General features: G+C 44.7%; 2 protein-coding genes across 9 annotated transcripts in view; one reads left to right on the forward strand and one right to left on the reverse strand.

The window, feature by feature from the left end:
• Nucleotides 1-22,937, forward strand: part of RBKS (ribokinase) — a 75,683-nt gene that overhangs the window by 49,335 nt on the left and 3,411 nt on the right. The window contains exon 8 of one of the 5 annotated variants that reach the window (XM_060309518.1): nucleotides 21,864-21,950. The exons of the other annotated variants lie outside the window; for them this stretch is intronic. Within the exon in view, the coding sequence (XP_060165501.1) occupies nucleotides 21,864-21,938 (75 nt within the window). The 3' untranslated portion in view covers nucleotides 21,939-21,950. The remainder of the gene's footprint in view (nucleotides 1-21,863; nucleotides 21,951-22,937) is intronic. 5 annotated transcript variants of the gene reach the window in all.
• MRPL33 (mitochondrial ribosomal protein L33) overlaps nucleotides 1-22,937 on the reverse strand; it is a 64,542-nt gene that overhangs the window by 29,532 nt on the left and 12,073 nt on the right. Inside the window, exons 5-7 of one of the 4 annotated variants that reach the window (XR_011377902.1) lie at nucleotides 7,980-8,123; nucleotides 4,470-4,694; nucleotides 1,825-2,052 (exon numbers count right to left, since the gene is read on the reverse strand). Coding sequence is in view for 3 of the 4 variants with exons in the window: in XM_030858082.2 (XP_030713942.1) it covers nucleotides 4,595-4,694 (100 nt within the window). In the remaining variant the exon portion in view is untranslated. Of the gene's footprint in view, nucleotides 1-1,824; nucleotides 2,053-3,077; nucleotides 4,695-5,420; nucleotides 8,124-12,794; nucleotides 12,889-22,937 lie in introns of those variants that run through there. The other 3 variants (XM_030858082.2, XM_030858085.2, XM_060309519.1) reach the window with 3 other exon arrangements.

The raw sequence follows: 22,937 nt of genomic DNA on the forward strand, positions 1-22,937 counted from the left end.
TTTCACTACACACTTTTGACAGTTTTTTTCTTAATCTTTCTAAAGAAAAAATTTCCCTCAAAAACATGTTATTTTATACAGTTTCCTTTGGAAATATCAGAATAAATGTCAAAGCTGCACTGTTTCTGTTCATCACTCAAATGCACGGCAGGTCTTCAGAGAAACTTCACTCACGTTCAAGTTTTCTTTCTGAATGAGTCTGTTGATATATCTCGGTTTAACTCTTAAACCCTCATTCTCTCAACTGATAACAGAATGAATGATCTAGACTTTGGCTTTGCCACATTTCTTTATCTTTGGCTAATGAATGACCTGGAGGAGCTATAAAAGGGGCCAGGCTGTAGGAGATGCCTCATGTTGAGGTACTTAATATTTCATGTACTTCATCGTACATATACCTCTGATTTGAAACAGACCTGAATGGAAGGGCTCATGAGGGATGGAGGAACATATGTAACACAAGCCCTTGGACTGAATTGTGCTCCCCCTAAAAGTTATATGTTGAAGCCCTAACCCCCAAAGTTACTGTATTTGGAGATAGGACCTATAAGGAGGTAATTAAGATTAAATGAGGTTATAAGGGTGAAGCCCTGATCCCAATAGGATTAGCGTCCTTATAAGAAGAGACAGCAGAGAGTTCAGTCTCTCTGTATGTGCATTCAAAAAGTTCATGGGAGCACATAGCAAGGCGGAGGCCTCCTGCAAGCCAGGAGAAGAGGCCTCAGAATGAAACTTATCTTGCCAGCACCTCGATCTTGGACTTCTAGCCTCCAGAACTGTGAGGAATACATTTCTGTTGTTTAAGCCACCTAGTCTGTGGTATTTTGTTATGGTGGCCCAAGTAGACTAACATATGCAAGAAAGCAAATCAGCATGCTTCAGAAGTGACCTAAAGTGAATGCTGGAAAATCAGCTGTTCTGTGAGAAAATAAGCTGAGGCAAACTAACAGGATCAGCCTAAATCACCTTTTTAGTGAAATATCTCAAGAGTTTTTCGTATGGTTCAACTGTAATCATTGGTCCTGGTGGCTAAGGGCAGATGATGTCCTGGGTTCTAATCCTGATTTAACTAATAACTAGCAGACAGTTTGGGGCAAATGACTCATTATGTCTGGGGCTCAGGTTGTGCATCCAAACATGATGTGTCTGGAGTGGGTGATCTCTGAGTCGTCTTCAACCTCTGAAATTCCTTGATTCTTACAGATTCTTGGGGACATAAGGATCCTTTGGCTAATAATGAAAAGCAGGGCACTACTCTAGGCCAGGCATTGTGCTGGACTCTTTATGCATTTTCTCACACACTCAGAACAACCCTGCAAGACAGGCTAATGCCCACTTTAGAGAGGAGGAAGTTATACCTGCAAAGGTAAACAACCTGCCCAGAGTCATCCAGCTGGTAAATCGGCAGAGCCAGGAATTGGTTCTAGGTCTGTCTGCCTGTCTGCCTGACCCTGACATCCGTGTCCTCCTTACCACACCCTCTTGATTTGGTGGCAGTCTGCCTAGCGTCCAGTCTCTTCTATTTGGCATTCCAGCACTGACTCCTTGCCACTTGTCATGCTATAGGCTTCTGTAAGTTGCTCCATTTCTCTAGATTTTCAGAAGCTTCCACTCTTGCTTTGTGCAGTACAGTGCAGCCTCACTTAAATGCAGTAACTCATATATAGTCTAAGAACAGTGCCTGGCTCATGTAAGCACTCAGTACATCTTAGCGCTCATTAGTAGGTCCCCATGTGCCTAAATGTTCACTTTACCTGGATATCTGTGGGGAGGTGGGGCGGTGGCATAACCAGGTAGCACGTACCAGGAGCTTGCACTACTCACCATCACACAGGGTGGATATGACCTTGGCTCTGTACATTACTGGAGAGAAACCCAGGTCCCACTGCCATTCAACTCCAGCACCTTCCTGTACAGGGCAAGGAGCAGGACTGCACGGGTGGCAATGTGGCGGGATGGTGCCAGGCCAGATACCAAAGGTTCAGGCACAGATCACTTCATTCATTCTTGTCTTTGAATGATCAAGGAAGAGAGGTGCACCACTCCTAGAGTCTGTAACAAAAATATCTTTTCATTAAACTTCTTTAAGTAAGGGTCTGAACCGCTAACTAGAGAGGCTAAGGAAAATGTAATTCTTTTTTTGATCTTCCCAAACTAGTTCTCCAGTTTAAGGAAAGAAAAAACACTACTCTTTCGCTGCCTAGCAAACTCCTACCCATCCTCAAGGTCCAGCTCAGAGAGTTATTTTTGGGCAACCCCAATGCTTAATACAGTGCTTGGCATATAATAACAGGTCCTCCTGAAATAACGAAGAGTTCCAGTTCCTTCTGGGAAAATAACTAGTATGTGTGTTACAGTCACTTAGCCTCACTGAGCTCCAGTGTTCTCAGGGCACTGGAAGATCTACAGGATTCCTTATAGTCCTTCAGTGCCACACTGAATGTGCCAAGGGAAACAATCAATCTCAGATACAAATGCTCTTTTTTAATGATTTGCAAACAAAATAATTACCCAGTTTTCCATTTTTTTTAACAGTTGTTCACAGTATTTTTATTTGTAATATTTACAAATAGTTAATTTGTAGAACAAAAAATAACCTAAATGTCCATCCAAGTGAATGGATAAAACAATTGTGCTATGTCCGTACAATGGAACACTACTCAACAATAAAAAGGAATTAACTATTTATACAGCAATAAAATAGATGAATTCAAAATAATTACACCGAGCAGAAGAAGCCAGACAATAAAGAGTACGTATATCATGATTCCATTTATATAAAAGTCTAGGAAACACAAATTTATCTATAATGAACAGAAGCAAGCCAGTGACTGCCTAGGGACAGAGCAGGATTGGGGGAGGAAGCTTTGGATTACAAAGGGTCACATAGGCACTTTTACCCAGTTTCCCATTTTAAAACATATCCTAGGATTGTTTTCCCTGGAGTCATAGAAAGGCGAGGCCAGAAAAAAAAAAAAAGAAAAGAAAACTTACAGAGGGTAAATGACACCTCTGAAATTGGCATCATAGAATAAAGAAAATCCATATCCAAATGAGGCTCTGAAATAGCCGTCTTTTTTTTTTTTTTTTGGCTGCATTGGGTCTTCGTTGCTGCACATGGGCTTTCTCTAGTTGTGGCGAGCAGGGGTACTCTTTATTGCAGTGCATGGGCTTCTCATTGCAGTGGCTTCTCTTGTTGCCGAGCACAGGCTCTAGGTGCACAGGCTTCAGTAGTTGTGGCACGCGGGCTCAGTAGTTGTGGCTCGTGGGCTCTAGAGCGCAGGCTCAGTAGTTGTGGCGCACGGGCTTAGTTGCTCCGCGGCATGTGGGATCTTCCCGGACCAGGGCTCGAACCCGTGTCCCCTGCATTGGCAGGCGGATTCTTAACCACTGCACCACCAGGGAAGCCCTGAAATAGCCATCTAAAACTTAGGAATGATACCAGTAAATGGGCATGATGTCTGTGCAAGGTCTGCTGACTCTGGCTGCCAGAAAGGATGACGATGACAAAAAGAAGTTCACTGACTATCAAAAAAAAAAAAAAAAAGGACAGAGGACAAGGTAATTGCTAAAGAGACTGATCGACAAGGCACAAGACATCTGTCATGCCGGGGGGCATATTAACTCTATTACATTACTTCCACATTAGCAGATCACCTCAATTACCAGCTAATCAGGCAGAATTAAACATTTTAAATTATCTTTCTTAATCCTGCATGTGATTATTTGAAAACCCAGGGCTCTAAAAATCTAATTGTAACTGCTTACCAGAAATGTCATCTTCACTTTGAGGAACTGAAGCAGGGCCAGATACAAGACTGTTTTTTTTCCGTTTTCCTTAAGTACCGTCCCATGGCCAGAACTGGACTTGCATGTATATCTGCCTAGTGCCGGGCATATTAGGGGCTCCCAAGGGGACCTGGCCCTGCTTCAGAACTCATAATGGCCAGAGACCAAAAGAAGAGCAATGGGAGGGGAGAAGGGGGGCGTGGGGGTGGAGGGAGGATGGAGAGGAAAAAACAACTGTTAAAACCTTAGCTAGAGACTTCCCTGGTGGCGCAGTAAAGAATCCGCCTGCCAATGCAGGGGACTCAGGTTCGAGCCCTGCTCCAGGAAGATTCCCACATGCTGTGGAGCAGCTATGTTCATGTGCCACAACTACTGAGCCTGCACTCTAGAGCCCACGAGCCACAACTACTGAGCCCATGTGCCTAGAGCCCGTGCTCCATGGCAAGAGAAGGCACTGCAATGAGAAGCCCACACACTGCAATTAAGAGTAGCCCCCGCTTGCTGCAACTAGAGGAAGTTCACGCGCAGCAACAAAGACCCAACGCAGCCAAAAAAAAAACCTTAGCAAACGTCAGGAGAGCAAAATCTAGATTTAGAGTGTTCTGTAGGCCTAGAAGGCACAGGAAACAGTCCCTCTCCCAGTAAGAAGGGATGGTATGAGGTTGTGGGAGATTGCTTACCCATCTACAGTTAAGACTTCTGAGCTTCCTACGCTTAAGCTCCTCTTCTTCCCACTCCTTCAGTGTCCTGGACATCAGTGTGATGACATGGCAGTGAGCTGGTAGTCTACTCCTTGCCCATCTTCCTAGGATGCTGCAATAGTGTCCTCAGGAGCAGAGCTGCCAGGACTGTACTGTAGGTCTCCTAAGTGGTTTCCATTGCATGAAGATGGTTCTTGGGTAGGCCTAGAATTATATGGAGGTGAAAAAACGTTTGGAGCCAAAGTGTAGAGCCCCGTGAGTTAGAGCCTTGCCCGCTGCCCTCAGTGCCCATTGCTGCTGATAGAGGTGGACAAGGAAGTGAGAAAACAGCTGTGTGGGTCATAGCTTGCTGAACATCTGCCTGCCCTTTGCGTGAAAGTATGAGTATGTGTGTGTTAGGTTAGTGGTGTGTGTACTTTGTGTATTTTCAATGTGGATAATGTGTGCTCCATGTGAATGATCTATGAGTGGCATGAATGCCATGTGTTCGTGTGTGCATATGTGGGTGAGTAAATGTACAACAGGGGGACAGAGTTTAAAGGGCTAACTAGTCACTCTCACTTTCCTCCTCCTACTTGCATTCCTTTAAAATCTACAGGAGGGTGCCATATGATGGGACAACCCCTGAAAAAGCTATGTGATTTGGGACCAGAAGTTAGGTGAAGTACATCTTCCTAAAAGATCCTCTAAAAACAGGAAGTTTGGGGCTTCCCTGGTGGCACAGTGGTTGAGAGTCCACCTGCCGATGCAGGGGACACGGGTTCGTGCCCTGGTCCAGGAGGATCCCACATGCCGCGGAGCGGCTAGGCCCGTGAGCCATGGCCGCTGAGCCTGCGCATCCGGAGCCTGTGCTCCGTAACGGGAGAGGCCACAGCAGTGAGAGGCCCGCATACCGCAAAAAAAAAAAAAAAAAAAAAAAAAACAGGAAGTTTTATATCCTTTTCCATCCTTGGTCAAAACAAACCAAAACTGGGAAAAGGAAGATCATGGTTACATTTGCTAGATGACTTCCCTATGACTGTCCTGTTCCCAGTTAGGAAAATCCTCTTTACTGAGACTTCAACTTTTAGGTTTAGCATGTGGGAATGTAATTAGAAACACGTTTGGACAGAAGAATAGTAATATTTTGTAAGAATTTCTCTTGATCTTTGCCATTCTGAAGTTTTACTGCAGTGAATTCAGATCTGAATTTATTCTTATTTATACTGCTCATGACTCTTTCTTCCTCTTGAATCTCAGTATTTGTGTTTTTCATCAATTCTGAAAAATCCTCAACCATTCTCTCTTTTATTACTACCTCTCCTCTATTTTCTCAATCCTCTCCTTCTGGAACTCCTATAAGGTATATTTTAGACCTTCTGTTTTCCATATCTTATATCTTTTAAAATTACTAGAGGGGCTTCCCTGGTGGCGCAATGGTTAAGAATCCACCTGCCAGTGCAGGGGACAAGGGTTCGAGCCCTGGTCTGGGAAGATCCCACATGCTGTGGAGCAACTAAGCCCATGCACCACAACTACTGAGTCTGTGCTCTAGAGCCCATGAGCCACAACTACTGAGCCCGTGAGCCACAACTACTGAGCCCGCGTGCCGCAACTACTGAGCCCGCGTGCCACAACTACTGACACCCGCGCACCTAAGAGCCTGTGCTCTGCAACAAGAGAAGCCACCACAATGAGAAGCCTGTGCACTACAACAAAGAGTAGCTCCTACTCGCTGCAACCAGAGAAAGCCCGCGCACAGCAATGAAGACCCAATGCAGCCCAAAATAAATAAATGTATAAATGTATTTTTTTTAAAAAAACTACTAGAGAGAGAAGCCTAAATAGGGTTTCTTCATAGTCAGGATCCTGGGGCTGCCTGGCACTTTATTCTTGTAGTTCCAGGGCTGATGAAGCAAAAGTGCCCTCTAGAACTGAAAACAGTTCTTTAAGAAATGGAAAAGACTCCTGTGGAAAATTATGGCAAAAGGGGTGAGGGGCACCCCACTGTGCACTCATTTCTTCACACTTGACCTGAATTTTCTGCGTGGTAGGGACATGCTGGTGTGATAAGACAGACCCTGGCCCCAAAGAGCTTCCGTCTAGAAGGGTATGTAGCCCACACAGAATGAGAAGTGCCGTGACAGGGATGCTCCCGAGGAGCAGCTGAGGGGTCCACCTGGCCCGAGGAGCCCAGCGGACCTGCTTCGAGGGCCAGGGAAGGAGATGAGCTGAAGGCTGTCTTCCCCTTAGTGAAGAGTAACCCAGGCAGAGGCAGGAGCTCATGAAAAGGCCAGAGGCAAGACAGCAGGTCATGTTTGTACCTTTTCAATTAGTTCTGATTGGAAAGAGCTTAGAGTACGGGAAGAGTGGGAAAGGATGAGGTACAGCTGGAACAGGGATGGGTCGTGAAGGGCTTCGTTTGCCACTCCTGGGAATTTGCACTTTCTCCTGCGGGCAGTGGGGAGCCACTGATAAGAGGTTAAGCAAGGGACAGATTTGATCAGATCTATACTTTATAAAAGATTAACATGGCTGCTGTGTGAAGAATAAATTGGAGATCATAATACTGGAGGCAGGAAGAACCATCCAGAGACTGTTACATTGAAACAGATAGCTAGTGGGAAACAGCCAAATAGCACAGGGAGATCAGCTCCGTGTTCTGTGACCACCTAGAGGGGTGGGATAGGGAGACGCAAGAGGGAGGGGATATGGGGACATATGTATATGTATAACTGATTCACTTTGTTATACAGCAGAAACTAACACACCATTGTAAAGCAATTATACTCCAATAAAGATGTTAAAAAAAAAAAGATGTTACATTGATCTGAGAGATTATGGCAGCCTGGACTGGGAATGTGGCAACAGGGATGTGGAGAAGTGGCTTTAAGAATTCTTAAGAATTCAGAAGACACCCCACCCCACCCCCACCAAAATAAAAGAATTCAGGACATAATGGCAGTCCATTTCCTTTTTTAAAAAATTGGCGGGGGAGCCTAAGTTAGATGCTTATTTCATAGTCAAAACAAATAGCTCATTCTATCAGTCTCCATGGTTTTCAGCATCTTTTTGAGCCCTGACTCACCTAAGAGCTAAGACCTACTCCCATTAGAAACAGTTCACATCATCAGTTATTCTCTGCAGGTGGAACAGGAAGATGCCTGTGTAATTTACAAAAAAGAAAATGAAATGAAATACCCTCATGATTCCTATGTGCCCTTCTATTGGGCATGCCGGGCTGCCTGCCACCATTTGGGGGAAGCACTAATCTATGCAACAGAGAAACATCTGGAGCAGAAACTTACCCCTCATGTAAAGTAAATAACATTTGAAGGAAACTCTTTTGCAACATAGCGCTAGTTCAGATATCTCGCCCTACCACCTGTGCCCTAGACACTAGCTTACTCCTGATAGAGACACAGCCTTCACGAAACTACACACTCTCCCCCTGATGAAATGACAAATCAGCCAGCATGTGATGAATTTGGGTTGTGTAGACAAAAATACCAGGTATTCCAGCCAAGGCACACACAGTGTGCTGTGAATCATCCCCACCAGCTTTCAGCAGTTAGATTAGCAGAACAATTGCTCAGTTCCTTCCTTCGTCTTCACAGTGTAGACCTGGCCCAAGACCCAAGAGTGAAGCAGCAACTGTAAGGAAGCAGAAACATTATAAATAACCTAGAGAACCCTTTTATAACAGCAACTGCCTGCTGATTTTGTGGCCTAACAGCTCAAGCAAAAAGGATATAAATATAATATTGTGCAATGACTGATTACTCAAAATGTTGTGCATCAGCAGAAGTGGGACCTGTGGTTGGTGCTAATATTATCAGATGCCTTTGCTGTTTAATAATCTGGTAGCTCTGTATTATTTAGCATGCAGTTTTCACAGAGAACAATGATCTTATTTCAAGTACCTCTCACTGAAATAAAAAAGCAGCTGTTAGAAGATGAACATTTGGCAGAAAATGTTTTAGTGGAATCTTCGTGAGATAATAAATCATATTGGATTAACTGTTTTCTGTCTAGAATAGTGGAGTCACAAAGAAAAAAGATCGCTGACCACAGAAGGCAAGGGCAGTCTTTAGAACCCAGTGAATCACTAACAGACATTTTAGTTTTAAGTGCCATTTATTCACCAATATATAAAGTTATTTATATACAAAGCTTCCATTAATAGCGCCTGAAGAATGGGCCTTTTTTATTCCAGTTTTAGCTCATACTCAGGATTCTACTTCTCTTTCATTAATAATGGAATTCTTTAAATTATAGAATAAATTAATACACCACAGACATTTTGGGCAGAATGGGGTTTTTAACCAGTCTTAAGTCTCCACAGGCCATTCTGTGTGGCTAGCGTGCTGAGCGCATGCCGGCCCTGCCCCTGAACAGGCACCGAGGCAGCCCGCTGGGCTCCTGGGCTCCTGGCCCACCCACTCCCAGGTTGCTAGAGCAGGGCCAACAATAGACCCTCACAAGTTCTTCAGGCTGGCCGGCCACTGTCAAACTAGGGCTCTGCTGGAGAGGAAGTGACATCATGACATAGCTACTGGGCATCGCCATTTTCAGCCAGAGAACATGATCTGCTGCTTTCATGAGGCCATATTGACTCAGGAACATTTTTCACATGAAATTATTATCACTAAAACATAAAATTCTCTTTTCTAAACTATCAAGCAATGTATAGAGCAAAGACTTTCACAGTATACTCCCAATTCCCACTCTTGGGATGGAGTGGGTGATGGGTAAAGATTAAAAATGGAGGGTTTTCAGAAATGGCTGAGGATTGCTTATAGGATAAAACTAGCTCAAAACAGCTTCATCAGAATGTCCATTTCAATACTGGTGTGACTGGCCAACCCAGAACCCATCAAAAACCAGAAGCTGAGAATGGACTCTGAGACACTGAGTTGGGCCCCAGATGGAGCCAGCAAATGACCTGTCAGTATGGACCACTGGCTGACTTAGACCAGGAATTTGTCACCAATAATGGAGCCAGACCAGTTCATTGTGCTAAGCTCTGAGGTAGAACACCTCAACCATGTACATTCAGGTGGCGAGGCCGGGATAGGTGAAACGTGCCATCAGGCTGGCAACTTCTTTTGCCTTTGATTCAATTTTAGATCAAATCAAGGTGATGCAGTTATTATGATCACTGTACTCTTGCAAATTGTTATTAAATACTAGTAGGGTACCAATAAATAAAAAATCTAGCAGTTCTGGGATGAAGGTTGGTAGAGTTTTTCTTGTTCTTTAGTAGTTGAATTTTAATCAATATGTTGAAAATTGGAAGACCAGAGTCATCTTTTAATACCCCTTACAATCTTTTGGGGCAGTAATATGCTGCCTTGAACATATATCTCCCAACCTTACTTTGACTTTGCACTCAACTCCCCATTGATCCCTCTCTGTTTTCATCCATCTAAATGAAAGAAGGCTTTGGCCCCATAAACCTCATTCCAGATGGAAATGCATAATTCAAGAGAAATAGTGATGTCAAAGAAGAGAAGGCACACCAATTTGTGTCAGCAGTTGCTATAAATTAAAGGAGTACACGGAGAGTTTAATGTAATGTAAAATTGAAAATAAAATTAGAACCAATATTTAGGCATTTCTCCACCTCTTTCTTCCCTACTGTGACATGAAGGATTGACTCCCAGCTTAAGTACCTAATGTAGTTCATTTTTCTTTTCTGCTAGAATTTTTTTCCCCATAAAATGTTGCATGTTTATCTTTGGCATCCAAAATTAGATCTCTTCACTTTTTCCATTCTATTCTCAACAGAAAAGTCAGGGTAGGAAGAGTCAAAATTTTCCCCTCATCTTCCACACCCATCATGTTTGCCGCATAGAAAGGACCCCACTCTACCAGTCTGACTAGTTCAGCTGCTGTAAATAGCTATTAATCCTTCCTTAGTATTGATTCTCTGTAATGTGGATGTCACCTACATGGTTTCTTTTGTTTTTCTAAGGCTGGAAAACAAAAGGTTGATAATGAACATCTCACACATGTACAACTGCACAAGGTGTTCCGAAACACTCAGGAAAAGCATTCTTGAGCATGCATCCAAAGGGATTAGTCTGATCAACTGCCATTATTCAGAACCTTTTTGGAGCCCTTTATGCAGATTTCCCCCAAAGCCAGTGTTGTTCTTGATAGTCACCCATTGTTTTGGCCACTGGTGGAATTTCCTAGCTTGATCTCCCCACCTTAATCACTAGATGGTTTTAAATGATTCACTCTTTCCAGAAATAAATTTCTTAGGATAGTGGTTCTCAAAGTGTGGCCAGGGACCAGTAACATCAAGATCACCTGGGAACTCTTTAGAAACACAAATCCTGGGCCCCACCCCAGATTTAATGGATCAGAAACTTTGGGAGTGGAGCCCAGCAATGTGCATTTTTTAACAAGCCCTCCAGGCAATTCTGAGGTACAATCTAGTTTGAGAACCACTGACTTAGAAGATGAAATATTGCCTTCATTGAGGATATTCAAAGATGTGCTACTGATTTTTAAGGCATTCCGAAGAACAAGTTTCCAGAAGTTTTTGAGCAAAGTTGGAGTACATGTATGGCCTCTCCGGGGGACCGCTTTAAGAGAGACTGGCCTTCCACTGAGACATCCCGGTTCTGCCACCTAGCCATTTGACCTTGAGCAAGTTCTTACACTTGGTTTCTCATCTGGAAAATGAAAGACCCACCCTTACCTACCTCACAGAATTGTAATGAGATTCAAAGTGAGTCACATCTACAGATATGCTCTGTAAACTAGAAAGTACTAAAAAATGTGGAAAGTGAAAGTCATGTCATTCCGCAGACAGGATTCTGGTAGTCTGAGCATTATGTCAGGGCAGAGAGTTGGAGAAAGGCCTGTATTTATCATTCCTTTGGCCAGATCCACCTTTTTGTCTCTATAATGACTGATTCATCACCTTAGTGGATGTGTCTAAGATTCTGCCGTTTCAGCCTACCAATTTATTTGGTGCTAAGAGAGGAAAACCATTGCCTGAATGGTGGCTACAAGGGGCTAGGAAGATGTATTCATTTTCAGACATGCTATTTTCTATGGAAAGCTTAGTGATGGTGAGTAAGGATGTACTGTGTATGTGGACACTGTACTCTCGTGCCCAGAACTTGTCACACACTAGCAGTGAAAGGGTCTGTACTGAAACTACCCATTTCAGCCCTGTGCAAGGGAGTCATGACCTTCAGCAAGGAAGCGAGTGTTCATTGCCACATACTAGTCATTGCAGAGAGGCCCAAAAAGAAAATCCCTCAAGCAAACCAAATCTATAGAAACTGAGATTTTAAAACAGACCAGTTAATGTGTCTGTGCTTGAGAAGAATGTGGGTGGATTTTCCCTCAGAGGTTAGGCTTTACAAACAACTTCACCATAGGAATTCTTTAAACACCAAGCTCCTGGTGCATTTGTAACTTAACTTTAAAGCTTTGCAGACTGTTGAGTGAACATATCTGGGCAGGAAGGAAGCTAAATCTGTGCCTTAGTGCTTACTGGGAATGCAGTTTTAGTAACACAGAAAACAGTTCCCACTAGGCCAACATCAACTTCACTTTTCACACAAAGTGGCAGCTAAAATCAAGAGATTCAATAAGAATCTAATTGGTTAATTATGATTAAATTATTGGTTAATTATGGGAAAATAAGCTGTTGGTTAATTATGGAATTAGAATAGGAAATGATTTTGCTCAAAATGTGTGCCTATTTAACAAATCTGCAGAGACAGAAAGTAGATTAGTGGTTCCTAGGCCTGGGGGGAGTGGGGAGGAATGAGGAGTAACTGTTAATGGGTCCGAGGTTTCTTTTAGGGGGGATGAAATTTCCTAAAATTGGACTGTGGTGATGGTTGCTCAACCCTGTGAATATACTAAAGAACACTGAACTGTATACTTTAAATGGGCGGATTATTTGGCATATGAATTATATCTCAATCAAGCTGTTTTTTTAAAAAGTCAAATTGCTAATAAACTGTAGAGCCAAGGAAAACATTATGGCTGTTTAAAAGACAAAAATCACATCAAAACTTTGTTACATGTGGTTTCGGATCGATAAGAAATAGTGATCATTTGAAATATATTAAGGCAGAAAATATTTGCTTTCTTTTAGGCAGAGTATTTTAAAAGCAGACTATCTCAGCCAAATAATTGAAATTAAAATGTAATAAATTAAGGTGGCTAATAGTTGAAGCCAAAGTCATGGACATTTATGACATAACGAGTAGTCTATGTTCCCTACAGATTTATTTAGAATAAAAATCAGCAGCACTTACACAATAATGATAAGAAAACTGGATTCTCACTGTCCATCGTGTTGCCCTAAACTGATCTGGTTAGGGAAGGCTGGAAGGTTGAAGTTGGAAAGGATATGATCTCATCCTTATGATGTGAATATGCGCTGATAAGAGAAGATAGAAATATTCAGATTTAAGCTGTGAAATGGGGCTCTTGTATAAGCAGCTTCGTATCTCGTGGTATGTTTATCAGGCGGACTACTCAGTTTTGTCTGCCCAGGAGAGAACCTTTGCCCTTTCCTGCCTCGTTAAGATAGGCCAGGCCAGGCTAGCTCTAATCTCCTGGTTAAAGTCCTGGCTCCAGGGCTTGGGGCTTGCCTACTGGCTCACTGGTGGCCATGGAGACTGTAGATTGACGTAAACAGGAAGGGAACTGGCTGGGAGATGTAGGAATTTCTGGCTCAGTGGAAAGAAGGCACGGAGCTACCAACACCTGCCTAGCGAGCCTTGCAGTTTGGAGGCTGCTGGTTAGGGCTTCTTAATGCACCGGAAGACCCTGACTGGGCCACTGGCGGTTCTTTGCGGCAAGAGGCCCTACTTTGGTGGCGTTTCTCAAACACCATTTTTTCATTAATCACCACCCACCCACCCACCTCAAGGAGCCTTTTAAGAGATTTTTTTCCTAATTGTCCTCTTCTTCCATGAAATGTAATACCACAGATATTCATTCATATTCTGTGTGTGTGTGTGTGTGTGTGTGTGTGTGTGTGTGTGTGTGTGTGTGTATCTGTTTACATACTGCGGCACTCCCCCACACACAAGAATGAATTTTCAGCCCCGAGAATGCATGCCCTGGATGGAATGAAGGCTCTAGGCCGGGCCTTTCTCTTTCTCCTCACATTTGGAGTGAGTGGTGAGGCCAGTCACACGGAGAAGGTGGACAGGGTGGCCCATGCCCATCACTAACCATGAGAAGCCCTGACTCCAGGTTCCAGCATGGCTAGAGGAGTGTCCTCTCAAGTCACATTGTCCCCGCACCATCTGTTCAGCCTGCCTGCCATCCTCCGGGCTCTGCCACCGCCTTTGCCCAGTGGCTGGCTGACTGTGATGGAAAGCAGGGTCCTCCATCAAAGCAGCAGCACAGGTAGAGGCACAGCTTTCCCCCCAGCAGGTCACTTCCTTCCCATGCTGTCCTCCAGCCCTTCCCAGCTCTAGGCCTCTCCCCAAACCCTCACTCACTGTTCTCTCTCTGTTCCCTCACCCAAACGAAAGCGTGAGATTTATCAGGTTCCCCAGTCTTGCACTGACTTTTATACTCTTCATTTCACATTTCTTTAATACCCTGCTCACAAACTCTTTAAAGTTCTCAGAAAGTATCTCCCCTGCCCTCACAGAGAAATGGATTTCAGAGACCCCCAGCACATACAGATGGCCACTGCTAGAACTCTCTAGAACCTGGCTTCCTTGTAATTAAGAGCTACAGGACATACTTCTGCCTCCTCTGCCTTTCCAGACTATGAGAGCATTCCTAATGCCCTCTTCTACTTGGAGCTGGGAACATGAAGCCAGGCACAGCGTAAACCCCTGGCCCTGGGATCCGCAGGATCATGACCCTCTTTGTTCCTTAGAACCCTCTGACTTAGATCATGGGCTTTTATTTCCAAAAAAGTTAGCAAGTTAAGGGGCCTCTAAGATGGTACCATCGAGTCTCCCCCACCTTTGCTGAACACCTGCTCTGCTCCAGGCACTGTGCTAGGCCTTTTCACATACATTATCCAATTCAGTATTTACCCCCTATGAGGTAGGTTCCCATATTACAGATAAGTAGTCACAAGAGAGGTCACACAAGAGGCTGAGTCACTTGCCTGAGTGGTGAAATCAGGGCTTAAAGTCAGGCCTGTTTAACTCCACACCACTTACTGCATTGTCCCAGGGGAGAAAACATGTTCCCACTTGAGAAAAACATTTTTCCCAGCTGTGTACAGAGGGGCTTCACTGTAGTTTACCATTCTCAAAAGATGACACAGTTAAAAGGGAAGAAGGTGGGATTTAATTCCAGGTGTGTGTTCCCTCGGTGCTTCTTCCCCAAGATCCATGTCTCCGGCCCGTCTGTGATTAGCCCTTTAAGGACAAAGAATGACTTTCCCTCTCCCAGGCCCCACCAGGTGTTCATGCCTCAACCTCCTGCAAACGGGAAAGAGGCAGAAGCCCCATTCTTAGAACTTGGAAGCAGGAGCAAAGCAGAAATTGCCACCAAGTTAGCCTGAGGGCAAGCCACGTCAGCGGCCCTGCCTGCACGGGGGTGGCAGGTAGCAGGGAGCCTGGTGGGTTTACACTGATCGCTGTCCCTTTCCTGAGCCCCTTGCAACATTCTTTTTTATGAAGAAGAAATAGCACATTGACTTAGGATTTAGTCATACTTCATTCATCCCATTTGCCTTTTCCCTGGCCTCTAAAACCACGAGCCTGGCTGAGGAATTCAGGTCCACAGTGTAGGCTTTGAACAGCTTTGTGTAGGGAGAGGTTTTGAAAAGAAAGGAAAGTGGTATCTACTTGTCAGATGGAATGTGTTAACAAATCAGGGAGGAATGCAAGGACTTTAACTGTTAGGGTCCCTTGGCAGTTTGGGTGATGAATCATCCAGCGTGGGTACGGATTCCTAACAAATGAAGCCTCACGATGACATCATTCTTGCAAAATCATCTGGGTTTCTGTTGTAGGCGCCTGACAAGTTCTTACCTTGGGGATTTTCACCACATGGCGTTTGTTGTTTTTTTTCTTCCCCAGCCACAATTAATACCCATCATGCCTTACAATTCACCCACTTTTCTATCAACTGGAATTTGGCAAACTAGGACTTTCACAAGTCTGTCTCACTATCATCCCTCCTACAGGGCATTCTTGGGACACCTGTGCTTCTCACCTGATCGCTCAGCACCCAGCCTCCTGATAGTCCTGGATTCAGTCAGGCTGTATTTCAGCGGCGAGCCTGGGCTTGCACTAGTCTGAGGGCGTGGACGTGATGAAGACCACAGAGGAGTGCAGGGGCATCTAGGAGGGTACCTAACCCAGACTCGTGGGATCAGGGAAAACACAGTGCTTTGAATATGGTGCCAGTCAGCAAATATATGATGACTAAGTTAATAACTGAGTTGAGTCTTAGGAGAGGAGTAGGAGTTAGTCTAAGGATGAGTTCAAGGGGAGATATCTCAATGAATGAAGACCCGTGGTTACAATGTGTGAGTAGGAAAAAGTAAGAGATGAAACTGGGTAGGTGGGTGGGAGCGCCTCATGTGCCATGCTAAGGAGCTGAAATGTTATCCTAAGAAAGATGAGAAATGATCAAAGGGCTTTGGGCATGGAAGTAAGGTGGCCTGATTTACAGCAGTATGGAGGATGGAGTGGAAGGGGCCAGACTGCGGACAGAGAGACTAGTTAGGAAGTTAACGTGGTCCTTTAGAGGTGATGTGAGCATGAAGTAGGGCAATGGGGTAGGGATGAAATGAGAGGACAGGTTAGCAAAATATTTAGAATTTACACTTGGCAACTGGTGATTATCCAGAAGACCCCCCAGATTTTCAGGGTGGAGTTGCCACAAACTGAAAAGATAAGAAGAGGCCCATGTTCAGCCAGAGTTATCAGTTCGATTCGGGTATGTTGAGTTAGAACTGCCTGCAAGAGACCTGCGGCTGGTCGAGCTGACTCACAGGTAGTTAAGATACACGAATCCCAAGACAGAGGAGAGTGTGGGCTAAAGATAATGACTTAGGACTCCTCATGTTCATAGCAGTCAAAACCATAACAGCACAGTATTTGACACACCCAGGAAATTAGGGGAAATGAGAAGGGCAGTGGGTGAAGGACAGAACCTGAGGGAATACCAATGTGGATGGTGGGGGAGAAGGAAGACAGACCATGGCAGAGACAAAGAAGGAGGGTCAGAGAGACACGGGGGCCCAGGAGGGTGCCTTACTGCTCTGTGCTTCTCTCCCCTCTAAACCTTATGGTTGTCCTGTTCCTCATAAGTAAGCTCTTCCTCACCTCCCCATACAGCCCTTATAGGTGAAAGCAGCTCCTGATCCCAAAGCACATTCTTGCAGCTTCCAGCCATCCCTCCTCTACCCTCCTGAAGAGATTCCTGCATCTTCATGGCTCATACAATTCAGTTATAAAGCCTCAACTTCCTTTCCTGGTCATTCTCTGTTTATCTAAGCCTGGCATCTACATAACCATTTCTCTCTCCACACCTCCCCTCAATGCTACTATCACAGGACGACTTGAGTACCGTGAGGATGAACCATCACCAAGACTCACAGTTCCTAGATGCCCCCACCTCCAGGGACTCTTCACCTCCACTCCAGCCTCCCGTTCCCATGACGACCCCAGGAAATGGTTAATACCTGGCACAGCTTCAGTCCTGTGGGAATAAACCTCACATCCCACTCTGACCACAACCAGCTCTCTCACTTCTTCTCCTACACTTGTTTTCTCACTTTCCTTAGTTCCCTCCATTTCCTTCTGACCTGTTGACCCCCTCCTGACCTCTCTTCCTTCTTTACCCGGGTTAGACTCTCCAGTTATATTCATCTGGTTATTCTTTTTTTTATATAAATTTTTTTTTAAATTTTTTGGCTGTGTTGGGTCTTTGCTGCGTGCAGGCTTTCTCTAGTTGCTGCGAGTGGGGGCTGCTCTTCGTTTTGCGGTACACGGGCTCTAGGCACGTGGGCTCAGTAGTTGTGGCACGTGGGCTCAGTAGTTGCGGCACGCGGGCTCAGTAGTTGTGGCACGCAGGCTCAGTAGTTGTGGCTCACGGACTCTAGAGCACAGGCTCAGTAATTGTGGCACACGGGCTTAGTTGCTCCACGGCATGTGGGATCTTCCCGGACCAGGGATCGAACCCATGTCCCCTGCATTGGCAGGCAAAGTTTTATACACTACACCACCAGGGAAGCCCCATCTGGTTATTCTTTCCTGAAATCTTTACTCCCTTTGTACCTTCCCTCTTCCCCCACACCTGCCCAGGGCAACTCTGGTCCCCATTCTCCTCTCTGCTCCTGCCCCAAGCACACAGAGGGAAACGGGATCCCATACAGAAGAACATCATTAAAGATTCACGGTCTTCACTCTCATCCCTGTAATTCTTCATCGCTATAGAAAACATAAGCCCTTCCCATGGGGAAATAGGAAAAATTGAGCAGTAGCCCGAAGCCCAATCTCTCTCCCAAAATAGCTTCTCCACCTGCTCTACTGCTAGATTTCCACACAGATGTCCTTGGTACAATCTTGACTGCCATTTACCACATTTAGTCTTACCTTGGGCAAGTTACTTAACCTCCTTAAATCCTAGTTTCCTCAGTTTTAAAATAAGGATCCCCCAGGCTTGCTGCCAACCTCCATGGCACTTTGTGCAAATTAGAAGGCGCCTCTCTGAATAGGTGTAGCCTGGGGAGCTGAGCACAGTCTGCAGACCCACAGTCACCCCGTCACCAGGGCACCCTCGTGCAGAGCCACCTTGTATGACCAGACACTGCAGCCCCAGCTACACCCACCTCCACAGGGTTCTTAGGGAACAAAGGCGATAACCTACACAGTGCCCAGCAGAGAGGATGACCCTGAGCAGAACCTCAGCCAGAAGAGCCCTTGCGGACCACCTGGACTTGTAGGTATGCTCTGCTGGGGTGGCACCTGCAGCCACTTCAGGCATTGCCTGCCAGCTCCAAGAGGTTTATCACTGTGCTCCCCTCTCTCGTCAGAGAGCAGACCCCTGAGAGACTGGGACATGTGCTGCTAAGTTCAGTGAGAGAGCAGACCAGGGTCATAGTCAAGGGCTCAGGCAGCCAAGGGGCAGTGGGAGGGAGCAGGGAGTGCGGGCAGCTAGACAGAGAGGATGGTCTGCAAGGGAGAAGGGAAATGAGCAGCCCGCCTCCTCAGGGCCACACTGCCTCCCCCCAACCCCACACCCCAGCTCTAGGTGCTGTCCTTAGGAGCACCCACCTCTCAGACTCTCCCCTTGGAGTCCTCTCACCAGCTGCTGATGAGTGTCATCCCTACGCCACCAGCCCTGCAGGGTGCCTCGCCCTCCCCCAGGCCCCCACCAGAGGGCTCAGGTATTCCATAGGGTGTGTTTTGCTCCTTCCACTTCACTGTTAATCCATCTGCCTCCCGGGTCCCACAGGCCAGAACCCCTCAGGACCCAGGAGTGTGCAGGCCCTCAGGAGAGCAGGAATTTCAGAATGCTACATCCATTCTCTAAGAGCGGCTCTTCCTTAAGGGGCAATTATTGTGAGAAGGCAATGAATAGTAGCCACGTGGGTATTTTTACTGAAGAAAGATGAATTATGTCATCACCCCTTTTGGCACAAAAATAATTTTCAGTAAAAGGTTAAAGCCATCATGTTGTATCAATGAGAACTATTCCATTATTCCAAGAATGATTGATTGGAAAGTACTTTACTTACAGGAAAATCACAGTGATACAATACAGCTTCTACTTAAAGCGCTTTCCATTAAAAAAAAATTATAACCAGTGTATAAAAATAGTTATATTGAAGATGTGAATCAACAGCCGGGTAATTTATTGGCATTTGAAAGCCCTGTGCTATAAATAGATTCAACAATGAGACTATCAAGTAACTCTGGGCTGTGGCAACCTAACCTCCATTTTTACTGACACAAAAGAAAGTCACATGTAGTTCAGCAAGGGACATCTGGCCCCCTTGGAAGAGATCACTGGAAGAGAAAAACACGATGGAACTAGGACCATGAGTCTGGCCAACTCAAACCGCTAGGTGAGGCAGTGGAAGAGACACAGGGGACAGAGATATGGTCTCTGCCCTCAGAGAGTTTTCAGGTTGTCCTAGACTGTAGGCCTGTACACACAATCGTCAGTACAATGTTTTAAATGCCTAAGAGAAGTGCAAATGAATATATCACTCTCTTTCTTTCCCTTACACTCTTCGGTGAAAGTTAAGTAGTACTTTTCTACCTTTTCACTCTTAAATTTCAAAGAGCTTTTCCACTGTTGGATGTAATGTGACTTTTAAAATAGTATTCACTGGGGCTTCCCTGGTGGCGCAGTGGTTGAGAGTCCGCCTGCAGATGCAGGGGACATGGGTTCGTGCCCCGGTCCGGGAAGAGCCCACATGCCACGGAGCGGCTAGGCCCGTGAGCCATGGCCACTAAGCCTGCGCGTCCGGAGCCTGTGCTCCGCAACGGGAGAGGCCACAACAATGAGAGGCCCGCGTACAGAAAATAAATAAATAAATAAATAAAATAGTATTCACTGGCCTTCACATCTTTGAGCTGATGGCCCCAGGAGTCTCCCTACTTCTTTGTGCTTTTGGAATGAGGCGAGACTGCTGCCCTCTTTGCGAAGAAGAATGTGGATCACCACCCCTACCCCCACCATCTCACTTCCGGTGAGAAGGTGGAGACTGGGGCAGCTGAGAGTTGGCCCATCAGCAGTCATTAACTGAGCATATACTACTTTTAAGGACTGTATAACTCTGGGGAGTCATCAGATAGGAAAGAACTAGACAAGATTTCTGGCCTCTCAGAGGAGTTTAATACACGGGATTGCCTCAATCAAGGTTCTTGGTTGAAAAATCGAACAGCTGTGTTACTGACATGGGGCACTGGACACCATCACAACGCTGCCACTAACATCCCAGAGTTCAGTTTTTCTGCAATCACTGTCACAGCCAGAAAATGTTCCTCCCAGTTCCCTGGACTTTGAGGAGGGTGTCTCTGCCTAGTCCTTAGTTGCAAAGGAAATTGCCTCAACGAGATGGGGTATTTCCAAATGCAGGAAAGAGGTTCTCTCAATTCAGTTTACCCCGACTTGTAGTAGATGTCTACTTAACTAAGAAAAAGAGGGAAATCATTCAGAGGCTGAAATTGGCCCATTTGCAAATTCACACAGTGACCGATCCTGATTTTTTTTTTTAACTTCTTTAGTAAAATTTCCTTTGTTAAAAACTTCTCGGGACTTCCCTGGTGGTCCAGTGGTAAAGAATCCGCCTTACAATGCGCGAGACGCGGGTTTGATCCCTGGTCAGGGAACTAAGATACCACATGCCCCAGGGCAACTAAGCCCACGCGACACAACTACTGAGCTCGCGCGCCTCAACGAGAGAGCCTGTGTGCCGCAAACTACGGGGCCCACGCCCTCTGGAACCCGTGCACCACAACTACAGAGCCCATGGGCCCTGGAGCCCGTGCACCACAGCTAGAGAAGAGAAAACGCGCACGCCACAACTAGACAGAAGCCCGCGCGCCACAACGAAGAAACCGCGCACCTCAACTAAGACCCGACACAGCCAAATAAATTAATTAAAAAAACAATTTGATAAAAATCCTTCTTCATTTTTCTCTGTATTCTTAAAAAAAATACACACATACTCATAGACACAGGTATTTTCTTTCCTCTCTCTTCCATTCCCCCCACCACCCCCGCAACCTCCTATCGATCATGATGCTGAAATCTTTTCTGGCTTAACTAATGGACATTTCTCCAGGTATGTGCATGTATTGCTAACCTTTTTGTATTAATAGCTGCATATTTTTCCATAATACAAATGTACGAGATTATTCACCCATTCTCCTATTTGATAGAAAATCACATTATTTCCAGTGTTTTGCCTTTGGAAACAATGCAGCAATAAGCATCTTTGAGCACATATCCCAATATTATAGGAGTTTTCACTTCTGTAGATTTCCAGAAGCAGGACTGCTAAATCAAAGGACACACACATTTTTTAACAAATACTGTATTACTCTTCCACAGTCCTACCAACAATATATGAGAGTATCATTGTCCTCTCCATCTTCATCTTGCTGCTCTTGCTATCAATCTTACTATTTTATCAATCTGATGGGTAAAAAATATTATTTTAATTTGCATTTTACTTAACAGCTGATAACTTAGTATCTTTTCATGTTTGTTTACTGGCCATTTACATTCCCTTTTCTGAAATTGCAGACCTATATCCTTTGTCCATTTTTATCCTGCACTTGTCTTTTTCCCAGCAATTTGAAGGTGTTCTTTGAGTATTAGGAATATGTTATATGTATTACAAGAATTTTCACCAAATTTGTGCTTTTTAACTCGGATCTTTTTTTTTTTTTTTTTGCCACACAGCACGGCATGTGGGATATTGGTTCCCCGACCAGGGCTTGTACATGCACCCACTGCAGCAGAAGCATGGGGTCTTAACCGCTGGACCGCCAGGGAAGTCCATTTGGCTTTATTTACAGTGTCTTTGGACATATTTTTTTTTATTTTTTTAAATTAAAATCTAATCTTTTTTTCATTATGGCTTTTGGGTTCACTGACTGGCTCGTGGTTTCCCTGCTTGCAATTATTCAAATATTCATCTAAATTTTCATACTATGTTACTGTTTTATTTTTTATATTCAAGCCTTTAACCTACCTGGAATTTAATTTTGTGTATGATGTAAAGAGGAATCAAGACTTGAAATTACTTAGAGTTTGCCATAACTCTTCATATGTTGTAGTATTTTCCATGTTTTCATAATACACCCTCCACCCAGCTCATAATTTCTCTGGTTTCAGACCTTTCTCTTGTCACATTGCTGTGTTGTAAACTGAGGGAGGGCATGTCTGTCTGTCTCTTTCTCCATTGTTTCCCTCAGGAAACACTTAATAAACAATTGCAAGGCACCTAGCATAGAGCTTGACATATTTTAGGTACTCAGAAAATATTTCTGGGAGGAAGGAAAGTGTTGAATTCACACCTGAGTTACTATGACTCCTTGGCAAGCTGAATATTGACTGCTTATCTTTGTTAACAAGGGGAAATGTCATTCTCCTTAAAGCCATTCAGTGTCTCATGAGTTCACTCTGTTCCTCCTCCTATATCTTTGTTCTTTGAGGCCTTCCTTCTCTCTATAAATCTGTCTCATTTCATAAGGATTCCCCTTAGGCAGGCTTTCTTCAACCATTCCTTAAAATTCAACAGTATTTATAAACTCTGCCATACTATTTAGCATTTAATCCACAATTGATTTTATTCTTTTTCAAGTACCCATCACTGTGCTAGGCACACAGCTTAGTAAATACTTAAACTGCAACTGAAACAATCATGCATACCAAGGTATAGCCTGAAGATTTGTTATGAAACCTCTTGGGACTAAGGAAGCAACAAACTGGGAAAAACTGGAAAATGACCCTGAAAGCTGTTAAATACCAGAA

Source organism: Globicephala melas, chromosome 12 (assembly GCF_963455315.2).
Source record: "Globicephala melas chromosome 12, mGloMel1.2, whole genome shotgun sequence".
Taxonomy (NCBI): domain Eukaryota; kingdom Metazoa; phylum Chordata; class Mammalia; order Artiodactyla; family Delphinidae; genus Globicephala; species Globicephala melas.